At 42.2% G+C, this 16,460-nt stretch overlaps 1 protein-coding gene across 1 annotated transcript; it reads left to right on the top strand.

The window, feature by feature from the left end:
• The first annotated feature begins 2,589 nt into the window (after positions 1–2,589).
• CCNL1 (cyclin L1) lies at positions 2,590–15,590 on the top strand. Its single transcript, XM_048505343.1, has 11 exons — positions 2,590–2,954; positions 3,333–3,407; positions 3,663–3,772; positions 9,827–9,947; positions 10,245–10,309; positions 11,894–11,993; positions 12,251–12,355; positions 12,462–12,603; positions 13,766–13,877; positions 14,008–14,106; positions 14,822–15,590. The coding sequence occupies exons 1-11, from the start codon at positions 2,682–2,684 to the stop codon at positions 15,168–15,170; spliced, it is 1,551 nt and encodes a 516-aa protein (XP_048361300.1). The 5' UTR covers positions 2,590–2,681; the 3' UTR covers positions 15,171–15,590.
• Positions 15,591–16,460: the final 870 nt, after the last annotated feature.

Below are 16,460 nucleotides of genomic sequence, written 5' to 3'. Positions count from 1 at the left end.
TTCTTATACATCTTTAGGTTTCTGAGGAATGGTCATATTGTAAGATGCAATAACATTATGAAATTGATGTCATATTCACATTTCACATTCAATTGTATATAAACTAGTAGATTTCAGGTGAACCTTAGGAGGCTTTTTCTTTTTCACTATAAAAGTAGTTCATTGTGGAACCAATTGCCATGGCAAAGGGCTCTCTCTCTCTCACAGTCCTCTGCCTGGGATGATCTAATTTTGGGTGCCCTACATTGATAGTACAATTCCAAAATGAGCTACACTGTTCCAACTCAAGTGAAGTAAATGGGGTTACAAGGGTGTAACTCAGCTCAGTATGGCACTGGTATGGCACAGCTCAGTATGGCACAAGGGTGTAACTCAGCTCCAGTATGGCACTGGAGTCCAATGTAGATTGGACTACATGGCTTTTAAAGTCCCTTACAAGACAGCCAGGGTTTCTGTAAAGCTCTTTAATCTTATTTTCTAAATGCATTTTCTGAGTGAAAATAATATGGATCTTATCTAGCACTAACTGATAAGAGTTAAGCGGGCTGTGTTTAATAACAATAGCTCTTCACATTCTTACACACAAATCATGAGTGAACAAGCAGCATAACCAAAGTGTATTTTTCCACACCAAACTGATCTGGCAGGTCCTGAGGTATGTCCTTTTCTGTCTTGTAAAAATGAATGGGAGGGCGAAGGTGCAAACATTCCATAATTGGTCAACATGCAAACTAACAGTTTTTCAGTCCAATCCATGGATGGGGGCAAATACCCATCTGGAGCCAGTGCACCCCTGCACTGCCACGAGTGTCCATTCCACCGGTCCAAGGGGCAAAGGCACTGGTGGAGGGGCAACTTACCCTGGCAGCCGGACGCCACGCAGGTCCGTGGCACCTGAACCGAAATGTCCTCTGTTGCTCAGGCTCACTAGCATGAAGCACTGTGGAGTCACTGGTGGAAAAACACCACAATTTTTATGGCAAATTTCTATTATCCCCTATGGGAGAGTTCAGGTTTTTCTTGTTTTGGGCTTCCTGCGCTGTGGGAAAGCTCTGGAGGGGGTGGAATAGTAGCACCATCCTGCCTGTCAGCTCTGGATTGGGCTATGAGACATTTTTGTGCATATTGTGAGTTTTACAGGTAAACAGAAGGACAGCATTTTAATTTAAAACAAAATATTCACCACCTGGGTTAGAAAGTATGGGGTAATGGTTACAGTATCTGACTAGGATCGAATCTCCACTCTGCCATGGACTGGCCTCGCAGAGTTCAAGTGAAGAACAGGAAGTGGTTTTAAAAAACACCCAACACCTTCCCTGGAAATGGAAAATTAGCATTGAACTGAATTTGAATCACTGACACTGAAACAGCAGCTTTTTAATTACAGGGGATTTTTATGTGGAAAGACAAGGTTGTCAGCTCCTCCCTCTGGCCACTGGCCGGGGATGCTGCCTGATCTAGGTCAGAAAACTCCTGTGTGGGGATGGAGTTTGAGGAGGATAGAGACCTCAGGGTCCACCCTTTAAAGAATCCATTTTCTCCAAGAGAACTGATGCCTGTAGTCTGGAAATAACCTGCAATTCTGGAGAAGCCCTTAAAGTTATCCCCCTCCCCCCTTCCTAATTTGAAGCGACACCACCACAAAGTTCCCCCCTTACTGTGTAGACCAGTGATGGCGAACCTTTTAGAGACCAAGTGCCAGGGCGGAGCAAGGGAAAACTTCATCCTGGGCCCCTGCCTCCCCCCGCCCTGCCACGCCCCAAAACACCCCCATCACACTCCTGGAATGCCCTTGCCATGCCCCCGCAGGGTCACACACCCAGTGCATTGTGCACCCCTCGTCCCCTTGACACTATGCCACTGCCGAGTGCCCAAACTGGGGCGATGGCATGCATGCCCACAAAGAGGGCTTTGAGTGCCACCTCTGGCACCCGTGCCATAGGTTCGCCACCACTGGTGTAGACCAAGTTATTGTTACACATATTCAGGCTTCTGGGGCAAGGCCATGTTGCAAGAAGCAATACCATTATGAAATTGACATCACATGCAATTTTCATATTTAATTATATATAAACGACTGGGCTTAAATTACAGGAAGATAAGATTTCAGGAGATGTGGGAATGGAGCTTGAGAAGGATAGGGCCCACCATTTAAAGAATCCATTTTCTCCAGAACTGGTGCCCATAGGAAGCTCTTTTCTCACAATAAGAGCAGTTCAGCAACGCAACCAATTGCCAGGGCAAAAGGCTCTTTCTCAGTCGCCTGTCTGGAATGATCTAATTTTGGACTTCCTACATTGACAGAGCAGTTCTAACAGGAGCTACAGCGTTCCAAATCAATTGAACTAAATGGGATTACAGGAGTGTAACTGCGTGAACCAAGCTTTTGTTCTCTCGCCAGCAAGTTCTGTCTGGCGGTTATTAATAGCGCGCCCTCTCCTCTCAAGGAGGGTTTTGTCCCTTCGCCTTTTGGCGCCAATACGTCATGCGAAGGGAGGGAGCGAGGAGTACAGAACGTGCCGGTTGCTTCCAGGAAGGGGGAGAAGGCGGAGGAACTCTTTTCCCATCATGCTCCGTTCCGGGTGACGTCATTGGGCGCCGGGAGGGCCGGGCGCAAACGGGTTCTTCTCTGCGTGGCCGGCTCCGGGCGCGGTCGGACGTGCGTTCAGCGGTCGTTGGTCATGGCCTCCGCGGGGATTCATCCTTCTCCGGCCGCCTCGGCGGGCTCTGCCCTCGGCTCGGCACCGCAGCCGCCACCCGCGGCGGGAATCTTGATCGGGGACCGCTTGTACTCGGAGGTCTCGCTGACCATCGACCACTCGCTCATCCCCGAGGAGCGACTGTCGCCCACTCCCTCCATGCAGGACGGGCTGGACCTCCAGGCCGAGACAGACCTCAGGATCCTGGGCTGCGAGCTCATCCAGTCCGCCGGAATCATCCTTCGCCTGCCGCAGGTCAGCGCAAGCGCAGAAGGCCGGGAGCGCGCGCGCGCGACTTGGGGCCTGGTGCGGGGAGTTCTGATCTGGGTCCGAGGCCTTAATTCCTCGCCCGTGGGTAGAAGGGAAAATGAGGCTTAGGAGGCCGTCGACCTAAAAGGGCGCGGACCGCGACGTGAGGTGGGGGAGTGGTGCGTGTGAGAGCGCTGGGCACAAGATGGCGGCGGATTCGCGGACTTCGGCCTAGGAGGTTGACAGGCCCGGCGTCGGCGCCGCTTCCGGAAACGGGGGGAGGGGTGGGCTTCGCGCGATGGGGCTTTCTGCGCGTGCGCGTCCCCGCTAGCGCAGTGACCGCTCATCCGTGTCCCTTCCCCGTTGCGGGGGTTCTCTTCGCAGGTGGCGATGGCAACCGGGCAGGTGCTGTTTCATCGCTTCTTCTACTCCAAATCCTTCGTCAAGCACAGCTTCGAGGTGAGTGAGGGTAACTATTTCAGCAGGGGGTGGGAGGAAAATACCGAGCCCCCTTACTTTTCCTACGGGGGGGGGGTTGCTGCCCAATATTTTTCTCACTCAGGCATTTCCCTTTAGACTCAGCAGGGCCGAGCGAGTCTCTCCTCGCAGCTCTGGTTAGGGCTTCTCGGCCCTTTGATATTCTCCAGCTGTGGAGTGATGTGTTGTTCTAGACCTTGGAGGACTGCTTTTTCATGGGACTGGGCTTCTTTTCAGATTGTTGCTATGGCCTGCATCAATCTTGCTTCCAAAATTGAAGAGGCGCCTCGTCGCATAAGAGACGTGATCAATGTTTTCCACCACCTGCGGCAGTTGAGAATTAAAAGGTAAGGTCTGCTCTGTTTTCGGCATAAGCACACTTTGTTGTAATGTAATCCAAAAGCTGTGGAGATTCTGACTCAGTAGGCTTATCTCCATAGGTTGGGTTAAGTGATCTTTGGAGTATGCGTGAACAGCGAGTGCTGTGAAGCCGTCTCTGATCAGTTTTGTTACTGTTGTGTTAATGTGAACAGTGATTATTGCATGAGATTAATTATTTCTTTGTGACTGAGTAGATATTGAGTGTGGTGGCAAGGAAGTTTTAGATCTGTGGTGGTACTGGAAGGCTTATTTTCTGTTTAGCTCCTTCATCTGTTACAGTGACATACACCCCAGGGTGTTAACTCCTTGAGAAACAACAGTTGGTTCTTAGCATGTCCCTGTTTCGGTTTGTAAACTTTTAGTAGGGATAACTGACAGAATGGTTTTGGTTTACAACATATACCTTTTTTAGCGGCATCTTCAAGAATATAAAGAGAAATCCTGGAAACTATTCAACTAGAGTTACAGGAACCGCACTTTTTCATTCACCTTGATTATCTCTGTATCAGATGAGTCTCAATTTTGTGTGTATTTTTAAATGGTCCTTGTAGCATTATCAGTTGTGGATATGTTAAGCTTTTGTTAGAGGTTGGGTGGGGACCTTAGATAAGATAAGGTGTTAAATGATGGAAATACCAAAGGAACGTAATGGAGTATTTGCACAAGAATCTTAAATATAGCTTAGTTTCTTTTTAGTTATTTTGTTTCTGTCTACATGGGTTATAGTTACATGAAGCAGAATTTGCATCAGTAAGCATGGACTTCATTTTAGGGAACTCTTTTAACTCTCTGGAAGCTGGCTAGGTGTTTTGTCACATCTTGTGGGCTGATGAGTTACCTTATACTCCATATGTTTGTGTTTATAGGTTCCAGCATTTGTTTGTTGTTCATAGAGATGTATTCAGTGTAAAGAGCATGTTTTGGGTATCAGTTTAGCTTAGCAGGAAATTCAACATAATTTCAATTAAGCAAATATAACCAGGGCTTATTGTCTTAGGAGCACAAGTTCAAGTGAAACTTTCAGTTAACTGATACCTTGTAAATGTTTCTTGGTAAGTTGGGATAATATCAAGTTTGCTAGGTTGAATCTGAAGCACTGTCAGTCAAAATATTCTTATACAATACAACCTTTTCTCATTAAAAACAAGTTGGCATGCCGGATATCCATGTACTACGTGAGCAGTATCACATTCAAGCAGATATGGGGTTTGGGCTATCTTGCTAAACAAAAGTAAGCGTGAGAAATTTCTGCAACATTGCATATGAAGTCTTAATACCTGCCTCACAGGTTCAGGTTTTCTTTTGAACAGTAGAATGTAAGTTATTCTATGCGTGTTACAGTTTAACAAGTAAATCAACTGTTCAGGTTGTTAACTATAGCTCTTTTTTCCCTTGCAACCGACTATACAGCGACCAGCTACATTTACCAAAGCCTGGGTGATGTGGAGTGGTTCATAGAGATGAAGCTGTCGTCATGGCAACAGTGAGTGAAGTATCGAAAATCCCCAAGGAGAAGCCAGTGCTCTGAGAATAGGTCACTGGAATCGGGGACTGACAGGTTGGCCATTGGTGAACCGTTTCGAAGAACTCCTGTATCTTGTGTCAAGCTTTTATCTTTGCTGTCCAGGGTTGTGGAAACTAGCTAAATATGTATGTTCAAATTTTAAAACATATGAATGCTTTGTTCTGTTACTCTTTAATCTATTGTAATTAGTATGGGGAGTCAGTTCAGCAAAATTACTATTGCACTGTTAAAATATTATTGTCCAATCACTGCAGATAAATTGTTTATTGGATGGAATTGTTAAGGGCAGCCCAGTCCAGAGCCGTAGGGTAGCCAGAGGGAGCAGTGCTGTGGCAGCCTCCAGATGGCTTTTTGGTGGCGTGGGGAGGCAGAAACCCCTCCCTGTCACCGAAAAGCTCTCCATTGGGCTTATCTGGCACAAAAGGGTGGCATAAGTCCAACCCAGGGAACTGGTGTCCTAGTAGGCAATGCCAGGGTGGAAGCTGACTAATGTCAGCTCTGCCCCCCAATCACACCTCTGGAACGCCCCCCGCTACGCAGGCAAGGATGAAGGCTTTTACTGCTAGAGTTCCAATAAGTTTACTCTGAAATAATCACTTCCAATTCACTGAAATAGTAAATTCTTTTTTAAAATGTACAGGTATGTAATGTTTAGAAAATAATGGTTGAATCTAGAAAAGTGTTGGCAGTGTCCACTGACTTTTTCACAAGTTTCATAATTACGTGTGAAATTTATCACCTGTCCCATAATTTTTAAAACCACAGTACTAGAAAGAAAATGAGTTTCAGTGAGAGTTTCAATCTATTTTTTTCATGCTTCTATGCTGTATGTCATCCCACTACTAAGCACAGAATTGAAATCTTACAACTTTAAAAACAAACGTCCCGTGAGTGACTTTACTAGAGATGGATCCATCTGTTTCGAGCCCATAACTGGACTGCGAAAGTGAGAGATCTACGTTAGCGTATTTCATGCCTTAAGTAACTACCTAAAACCTGGTCCATGCATATCCTGTGCCAGAAAATGCATTCATGCTGACCAGCTGTACAGTTTGACATCACAGACTGTGGGAAACACACCAGTCATCTGACACATCTCAGAAACTATTCAGTTCAACACTGACAAGTATGTGAATGAGAGATGTCCAGTAAATAACAGAATTACTAGGCAGAGTTAGGCAATGGCAAACCACCTATGAACACCTCTTGCCTTGGAAACCCCACCAGATTTGACTTGACAGCAAAATAAAGTTGGAACAGAACAGTTAGAACATTGGAGAGATTTCTGTAGCTATGACTACAGTTTGCTAAGAACATGGACAGTGTTAATCCAGGCAGATGCCACTTGAGTGGGAGGAGGAGACTGATGATTACATTCTCTCACCATATATAGTATTGTTCGTAGTAGTTTGTAATAGTAAATGTAAATTTCTTGTACTGAACAGGCTTACAGCTCAATTCTGTGCATGGTTTATTTGGTACGAAGGCCTACCGAGCGAAGGATTTACTCACAAGTCAGTGCATCATATCAAAATCTGAAAGTCTGACTTCTGAGTTGAAATTCATATGATTTAGCGTACCGGTTGGTCTATCTTCATTTTAGTTATTGGTTGATTCTAGCTTACATGCATTTTCCTCTGTTAATCCAATTTTGCACCAATTGAAAAAAGAGATTTAGGGCAATTCTTTGTTGCCTCAGAATAGGGATCATTAGACTGTATCTTGTTATTGGTACCTTAAAATAAATATATTGCAAAAGCTCAGTCATAACTAACTTTTAGTGATTGTTCTGTGGCATACTTATAATATGCAAGCAGAGCTCTTTGTAGGTTCTGTTATAAATATAGATGGTGATTGTGATTTCTGTTAGGATTAGTATACAAATGTCTCTTGCATTTAATAATATCTAGTAGCCTTTGGTTAGACACAGAAATACCACCAGATTTGAGTATACCAAGCAGTCCAGAAGGTATGAACAATAATATGGCCTGGTTTTGATGGGAAAATGACCATTTAAGCAATCTGGAAAGATTCTAAATAAGTCCAGGTCGATGTTTCTTCTGATGTTCACCTTTCTAGGAGCTTTCATCAGTCATGTTAGTGGTGCCATCTGCCATATACTTTTGTGACAAAATCCTCTTAATAAACACAACATGAGTATTAAAAACATTTGTCGTCAAGTCACTTAGGATGACCCTGTGAGGTTTTCAGTGCAAGATACATTGATGTGGTTTGCCTTTGCCCAAACTAATTAATCTAAATTAAGTAAGCAAGGTTGAATGAACAAGTCTCTTGTGTGATGTTTTCCCTCCTTAAGTTGGAGGCCTTAAATCCATTTGAAGAACTAAAAAATAAAATTTGAAGTAAATCTGAGTACAGTTATATAGGTATGGAACATAGTAATATGACACACATAAACAGACTGCCAAGAAAAGAATGAATGCCTCTTCAGGTGATTGGTAATCTGAACTGTTTCACTTTGTGAAAGAGAGGCTAAGTGTGTCACTGCAAGAATAAAATGTTACATATTAGACATCCAGTACCATGTGGACCTTTCCTTGCTATGAAAAATGCACACTTAACTAGTTGGTTATCATTTAAGACACAAGTGTTATAAATTTTATATATGAGCAAGAATTTATTAACCTAATTTGTCTCTGGTCAGCAGAAATTGCATTACTGTAGCTTGATCACAAGGCCAATTTTTATTGGTTTTCGTGGTCTAGATGCTCATAGAATATTTATAATTCCTCTGAGCATAATTATTTCTATTTAATGCTTAGTATTAGAGTGTTCTTTTTAGATTAGCCTCTATGTTCTCCTGTAATCTCAAAAGGACAGGTGATATTTATGTGGGTTAAGTTGTCTTTAATTCATTAGTGTGTAATTGTCTGAACTGGACCTCCTATTGAAGTTGTTTTGTCAAAACTTGGTGTCTGAGAGATGTCACCATACCTTAAAGTAGTTGAGCCGCCCTAAGAGGCTGTGCCCTTCTAAGCCCGTTGCCTCAAGTGGCCCTAGAATGGTGTGGCACTGTAAATGTGGAGTGTTCTCAATTATTATTCTCCCAGTCCAGTTAAACAAGCTTTTTCAAGGACTGCTCTGTAAACAGATAAGTTTCCTGTGGAACAAGAGCTGAAGCATTTTCTGAGAGCCAGCATGGTGTAGTGGTTAAGAGCAGGTGGATTCTGATCTGGAGAACCGGGTTTGGTTCCCCACTCCTCCACCTGAGTGGCAGAGGCTTATCTGGTGAACCAGATGTGTTTCCGCGCACCTTCATTCCTGCTGGGTGACCTTGGGCTAGTCACAGTTCTTCAGAACTCTCTCAGTCCCACCTACATCACAAGGTGTCTGTTGTGGGGAGAGGAAGGGGAAGGAGTTTGTAAGCCACCTTGAGTCTCCTTTCAGGAGAGAAAGGTGGGATATAAATCCAAACTCTTCTTCTGAATATGCATCAATTGTATCTGATCTATGCTGTGTAACTCACTTTGAGTTTCTGTGCAAAAGGTAGACTATAACATAAATAAATATGTCCTTTAGGCAGTCTGGTATAGAAAGTATGGTAAATTGAGTCCCTTTTGACAGTCCCTGAATTTTAATACTTCCAAGTAGGGTTCTGAACTTCAAGTGGGATAAGCAGAGCAGGTGAAGAATAAATTTCTGCTGAGGAAACCAAGATGGTTTCTGCAGGTAATTAGTATGTTCCAAGAAGGTAGTTATGTTAATTACTGGCAGCTTCAAAAACATGTTCTTTTCCCACACTAAACCGTTCTTTTGCATTATAGCTTCCCATCAGTTAAATTTAATTTTTAAGAATGCTGCTGTTTTGATTGGCAAAACAGATGAATTATTACAGAGTTTTCTGGTCTTCTACGCAGTTTGTGGTATATGGATGGGAGAAGATAGGTATATCTACCTGAACTTTAATGGATATGGAAGAACAAAGTTATAGTATTTGATGTATTTGTTTTTCTTGGCTCTTTTTTTAAAGGAGGGGATTTATGTTTAAATTTGCAATCTGTGTATATGCTCAGAGGGGAAAGTATTTCAAAGTAGGTGGCTCTGTGCATGATTCTGTTCAATATTTTGTGCATAACACATTTATTTTACAGATGTAAAATATGCATTGGTCGTTGAAGATAGATGCACTGCTGTGTTCCTTTGCAGGGAATGGAATCTTCCCATAAGAGACCAGTGAAGGTTGCTTGGGATTCAGCTTTGTAGGTCAACCTTCCTCTTTAAAGCGAAATGAAGCATCTTTCTGAATGCTGTGTTCTGAATGGATGAGGAGAAAAGTGTTTTCACTCTTAACAGGGAAGCATAGTTGAAGCTAGTGAATTAGTTTAACTTGGACAGCACAAGATTAAAGCTTACACTTGTTTTCAGGAGTTTAAAATCCGATTTCTGTTGCCATTAGTTGGTTGGAAGGGAAAACTGAGAAGGCATAGTCTTCAGTGTGCAAAACAGTTTTGACTCTATTTCTTACAAACTGTAGGACTCCAAGCCCATTGATACTTGATCAGAACTACATAAACACCAAAAATCAAGTAATCAAAGCAGAAAGGAGGGTACTGAAGGAATTGGGATTTTGTGTTCATGTCAAGCATCCTCATAAGGTGAGTTCGTTTTTCTGCTACATTGAACTGTGTGTGTCTTGGTGAGAACTGAGGTAAAATGAGCCCAATTATGTGAATGTTGGAGTGTGAACCATGTAGCATTCATGATTATAAGTTACCCATTTGTGTGAGAATTTGATTTTGGACTGTCTGGAGAGTGTGTTGGAAGAGAAGAATTTCTTGATCGTGTGTTGGCTTCTGCTCCAGATGGATGAGGAGAGAATACCTTACTTTAGCGTTTAAGTACTTTGAAATTAATACTGATGGACTTTTTCTTTTTTAATTTCTTCCCCTCAGATCATTGTTATGTATTTGCAAGTCTTAGAATGTGAACGCAACCAAACTCTTGTCCAGACAGCCTGGTAAGTTATTCTCTTTTGTTTGTTTTAGCCAGGAAAATAGTAACAGAAAAAAACAAAACAAGCTTGATGTTTTAAAAGTCAAAACAATGAAGTGTAAGTTAAAACATTGCCTGGCAAACTGTATTGTTGTTGCTTGTTTTCTGTTTACTATTTTCATGGCTCTGATAATAAATTTTCTTGGAGAACTCAATTTAACTTTGTTCTTTTTTCTACTCTTTAATTAAAGGGTAGCCCCTGATGGTAAGTCATAGAACTCTGCTCTCTGCACCACAGCTCATGACCCGAGGATGGCCTGATTGGCTGCCTCTCTCTCCAGCCAATCCAGTGCAAGCTCTCATCTGAGATTTACTGAAGTGGTCCATGTCCATCTGGCAGCATCTTCTAGTTCTGTCTGGGTGTCGAAAGGATTTGTATATTTGCTTCTAGAAGTACCTCTGTTCAACATACATATCATGAAATGTATATTTGTTTTCCTGGTTATTGTAGCTCTCTGGCATGACCTCTTGATTTAAACTGGATAGACTGGTTCCAGCCAGCCTGAATTCTTAATTCACATATATTTCCAGTTTTATCTAAATTATGGATTTTAAAGAATTTTGGTGCATGCAAAAGGCTCGCACATATCTATTTATTTTCTGTATATTGAGCATAGTTTTCTACATAGCAAATATCTACTGTAGGTCAATTGGCATGTTTGAAGGTCTCCTCTCCACATCCTTTTGTAATTAAAACTTTATTACTAAATTCTAAAGTAATTGCAGTTTTCAGTAAGCCTATATTGGATGGTAAAGAATGTTTGTTAGCTCCTGGCTCTACCATGTGTTGCTGTTATCTGTATTTCAGGTTGGTATATTGTCATTCATTTTCAAAGTAGTGCTGGCATCTACAAGGTGTAACCCTGCAATTAGTAAATTCTTGGTAGAATGTCTGGAGCATAACATTTCCAAAGCTAAGAAGTTATGTGTCCTGTTGTCTTCAGTAAGACAGTTAAATATGTCCTTGAATCATTCCTTTAAACTCAGTTAGCTGGAAAGTGCTGAATTGTATCTCCTTTGCACCATGTAGATTTTGCTTATAATGTAGCATGAGGGATACATTTAGACATTTACAAATGTGCCATAGAAGATATATGTGAATCTAATTGTGGCAAGGGCTCATTAACTTTTAAATGTTTTAAATTATTATGGGGGTTCATTGTTGGTAAAAACTACTCCTTTCTCCTGAACAAATTACCTTATAGTTAAATAAAATCTTGGCTGATGGACACTTCATAAAATATTTACAGTTATGTAGGAAATAGCTGTGCCTTTGAAAGGCATTAGATTTACTTGTTCCCCATTGTAATAGAGATTTAAAGTAAAATTCATCTTGGGCTGTTAGGGTTTTAAAGAGATGTGTGTGATCATTTGCAGAGGCCCGGGGGCATTTGAAGCATTTTTGTTTAAAGAATATAATTTGGCTCATTAAAGTCTAAATTACTGAAATGAAGAAAAAATAATAAAGTAGATTGAGTCTCCAACTTGGTTTGTTTGTTTTCATAGAAGGCTTTAGAACTGGAGAAAAATTCAGACTCATATTTTACAGGAATTACATGAATGACACCCTTCGAACCAATGTGTTTGTCCGATTTCAGCCAGAGACGATAGCATGTGCTTGTATTTACCTTGCTGCCAGAGCTCTTCAGGTAAGTATTTATACAATAGCTATAGACTTATTGGGTTGAATCCAGACTTAATATTCATGGGCAAAATAGTTTGTTGACTTCCCCTTTCAAATGCAGCCTGCTGATCTCCACAAAATGCTCCTGTGAGTATAAGGGGAGCCTGAGTGGCAGGAAGGAGAAATTGGCAGAACCTGCCAGCTTAGTTTGGATCTAACCCTAAAAACCCTTAGAGAAGTTTGTGTTCAGATTTATTAAACTTACAATATTTTGTCTTCTAGATTCCTTTGCCTAACCGTCCCCATTGGTTCTTGCTTTTTGGCACTACTGAGGAAGATATTCAGGAAATATGCTTAACAACTCTTAAGCTGTATACTAGAAAGAAGGTAAGTTGCCTAGCTGAATAAAGTGTGCAACTGGACAGAAGAGAGTGTGAAATGGTTCTCTAGTGTCACACATTCTAATTGTCAAATACTTTCTATTTCCTTGTAGCCTAACTACGAATTGCTTGATAAGGAAGTAGAAAAGAGGAAAATGGCACTACAGGAAGCAAAACTAAAAGCAAAAGGACTAAACCCTGATGGAACACCAGCTCTTTCCACGCTCGGAGGGTTTTCACCTGCTTCTAAGCCCTGTAAGTTTTCTGCTTGTAATTTAAAAAAAACACACGTTTCTGTTCGCCTAGTGCATTGAATGCGATACATGAGTTTTTTAAAGGGGTAGTTTATGCCATTGTGTATTGCTTTAACACTTACTTAGAGGAGTTGTCCTAAATCAATTAATTTTAGCCAGCGTGCCTAACTTTATAACTTTTGACCAGAAATTTCCTGTTTCTTCATCCCTTGTACGAGCATGCTACATTTTCATCTCAAGACAATTTAATAGGAGAACAGTTCTGTTTCCATAAGGTCTATTTCAATCCATGTATAAAAATACAATTGAAGCTGTCATACTAAATCAGACCCTTGGACAAAAACCCTCCCTCCCCTCCCTTGCATGCCAACCCTCCCTCCGCTAGCGTGGGTGGGCCATGTCCAGATGCCAGGACCTTTCCCCTCCTCTCCCTTGCACGCCAACCCTCCCTTCCCTTGCATGGCACTCCCCTTCCCTCTGGTAGCGTGGGTGGGCCATGTCCAGATGCCGGGCCTCCTTCCCTCCCTCACTCCCCCTTCCTTGCATGCCACCCTCCCTCTCCCTCCACTAGGATGGGTGGGTCATTTCCAGATGCCAGGCCCCCTCCCCTCCCCTATTGGCTGCTGGGAAAGAGGGTGTGATACCTGAGCCTAAGTCCAAAGGGAAACATCATCATAAAGGCAATACTTATAACACAGGTCAGTGGCAAAGCAGGGTTAGAGAGGTGGCCAGCCGAAAAGCCAAAGCATATAGACAACAATTGTACATTCTTGTCTCTTTAGGTAATACTGCAAATTGTTATAATGGTGCGACCTCTGACTCTACTCATATAAGAATTTGATCAGACTCAATCTTGCAGGGATTGCCCAGGTCCTCAGGCAAAGATCTTTCACATCATTTATAATCTGATCCTTAACTGTAGGTGCTGTGCATTGAATGTGGCACCTTCTTCATACCAGATACATTATGGAGCTGTATGAAGTGGAAATCAGCTATTAAAATACAAATATGTAGGGTGCTATCTTAGATTGAATTTGCTTTAGCCATTTGGTACTCAGAGTCTGGTCATCACTGATGATGTTTGGTAAATTATGTCAGCAGATGCACAGAAGTAAAGGTTTTGTCACTTGAGCATATTTGCAATAAATTATTTTGATTTTTAGGTTCTCCAAGAGAAATAAAAGCAGAAGAAAAATCTCCAGTTAATATCAATGCAAAAACTATAAAAAAGGAACCAGAAGATAGACAAGTGGTTTCCAAGAGCCCTTACAATGGGTAAGTAGAAATATTTTACTAAAGATAGCTAGACGCTTGCTTATGCAGTTCAATGTAGGCCTTTTATCTGCTCTTGCATATTCAGATAACTGATCTGTTCCTTTTTTCTGTTCCTTTTGTTCCTTTCAAGTATGAGAAAAGAAAGCAAGAGAAGTAGAAGCAGCAGAAGTGCTAGTCGATCAAAATCCAGAACAAAGTCACGATCTAGATCCCATTCTCCAAGGAGACAGTGAGTCAAATTGTTAATTTGTAATTGGAAAATATCCCATTATACTCCTATTTTCTTGCATTTTTCCCCAAATAAGCTAAGTGGCATAAACGTAAAACACCTTGATGAATGCCTTAAGGTGATTTCATGAGTTGTAATCTGAAAAGCAAGCAAAATGTGATCTTGCTGTTAAAATTACTGAGGCTGCCAAGTATTTTATTACCACGAACTATCCCAAGATGGCCGTATGTAATCCCCTGAAAGCTTACAGCACTAGAGTATAGTTTGAAAGTAGTATTACAGCTGCTATAAATAGAAGACTTTCTAGAGATGAAAGACTCTTGTGAATTTGGTGCAGTGCAGCCTAGCTACCACTGGACCGCTTATCATTTCCTGCTTGTGCAAACATGAAACATGCTCTAACAGTCAAAATAAAGTTAATTCACCAGAAGCAATAGGCAGCCTTATTAATCATGTTTCTCCTTTACAAGACTCAAGGCAATTGTAACTGTTCTGTTTTCAAAAGTGGGTGTTCCTAAGAGAATCAAATAGAAAAGAGTGGTTTTCCTTTAGGCAGGCAATGGAATTTGAATGGATTGGCCTGATTTACCAGGAGTTTGCCTCAGTATTAGGGATCTGATTTAACAATTATAGGGAATAGATAACGTTAATTCATTGAATTTTTTGATGGCCGTGGCACGTTTAAAGATTGTAATCGGTATTGTCGTGTCTTAAGTTACAACAATAGGCGGAGCCTGTCCGGAACCTACAGTTCCCGATCCAGAAGCCGATCGCGGAGTCACAGTATTAGTCCTCGGAGGCATCATAATCATGGATCTCCTCATCTGAAACCCAAGCATAGCAGAGAGGAGCTGAAGGGCGCAAACCGACACAGCCACAAGCGGAAAAAGTCTCGTTCACGTTCCCAAAGTAAATCCAGGGACCATTCGGATGTGGCCAAGAAACACAGGCATGAACGGGGACACCACAGGGACAGGCATGAACGGTCTCGCTCGTTTGAGCGATCGCATAAAGGCAAACACCACAGTGGCGGCCGTTCGGGACACAGCCGGCACAGGCGTTGACTGTGAAGCAAACTGCCTTAGTTGGGCTTGCATTACTATACAGCGTATGGGACTGTTTAAAACTTGAAGTCAATTAGGATATGATTTGATGCCCAACAACTTCAATATGTAGGACATTGGTTTTTTTTTCTTTTTGAAGAACTGTGTTGAATTTTTGCACATCAAACACCTTAGCAGTATCTGACTGAATTAAAACATTGATCAGGTTAAATTGTATGTGTTAGAGTTGTGTATCTGTATGAAAACTGGAGAATTGTTTCTGTACAAGCGTACCTTATTTTTATACAAAACATATTGCAGACACTTCTATTTAAATATAGTTATTTGTTTAAAATAATGGTGGATACTTTCTTACACTGGTTTTAGTCTGCATGTGTAAAAAATCTTTTTTACAAAAAATAAAATATACATCTCTTTTTACTATGCTGCCGAACACCTCGTTAAACTATTTTCTTCCAAAATGTTGGAAGTTTTCAAAATGAATAACTTTAATCAGAATATATACTTCCTATTGATCTGCAAAGAATGCTTGAATATTGAAAGAAGTCTGCTGAACCAGTGATGGCAAACCTTTTTGAGACTGAGTGCCCAAATTGCAACCCAAAACCCACTTATTTATCACAAAGTGCCAACATGGCAATTTAATCTGAATACTGAGATTTTAGTCCTGCGTGCACCTGCTCCAGCACCTCCACCACACCCCTCTGCCTCTGCCCCCTTGAAATTTTACCTCAAGGCTTGAGAGCAGGGTGCTTTCAGGCCTCGCTCTAGGGCCTCCAGGGCTAGTCCCACGCCTAGCACCAGCCTCATAAGCGCCTCTCTAGCATCTCTTGCCTCCTTTGTCCCCCCCCCCCACCCCTCTGGTGGTGGCATCAGCCATCCGAGCACAGGCAATGTCAGGCCCGCTTCAGCCCCTCCCCTGCTTGCCAAGTGGGCGTTGTGCCCAGCGGCCCAGGCCAGACTAGATGTGCATGTGTGGGGGGGTGATTCCCGCCCCATGATGAACTCTGTGCGCGCGTGCCCACAGAGAGGGCTCCGAGTGCCACCTCTGGCACTCCTGCCATACGTTTGACATCACTGTGCTGAACAGTGGAAGTTATGATGTGAATATTACTGAAATTAAGATATCTTAACATCGCCAGTCTTTTCTGTGATGATTTTAAAGAGCTTTTGAAAATGACCTGTGGAGTCTCAGCAGATGATGAAATTAGGGGGTCTTTATCCTGGAATGTCACTGGACAGTTACCCATGAGGGGGGGGGGTGGTCCTAACTGGAATACTGTAAAGAGA

Source organism: Sphaerodactylus townsendi, linkage group LG08 (genome assembly GCF_021028975.2).
Source record: "Sphaerodactylus townsendi isolate TG3544 linkage group LG08, MPM_Stown_v2.3, whole genome shotgun sequence".
In the NCBI taxonomy this organism is placed as follows: Eukaryota; Metazoa; Chordata; class Lepidosauria; order Squamata; family Sphaerodactylidae; genus Sphaerodactylus; species Sphaerodactylus townsendi.
This window is presented reverse-complemented; position numbering and strand designations above follow the sequence as displayed.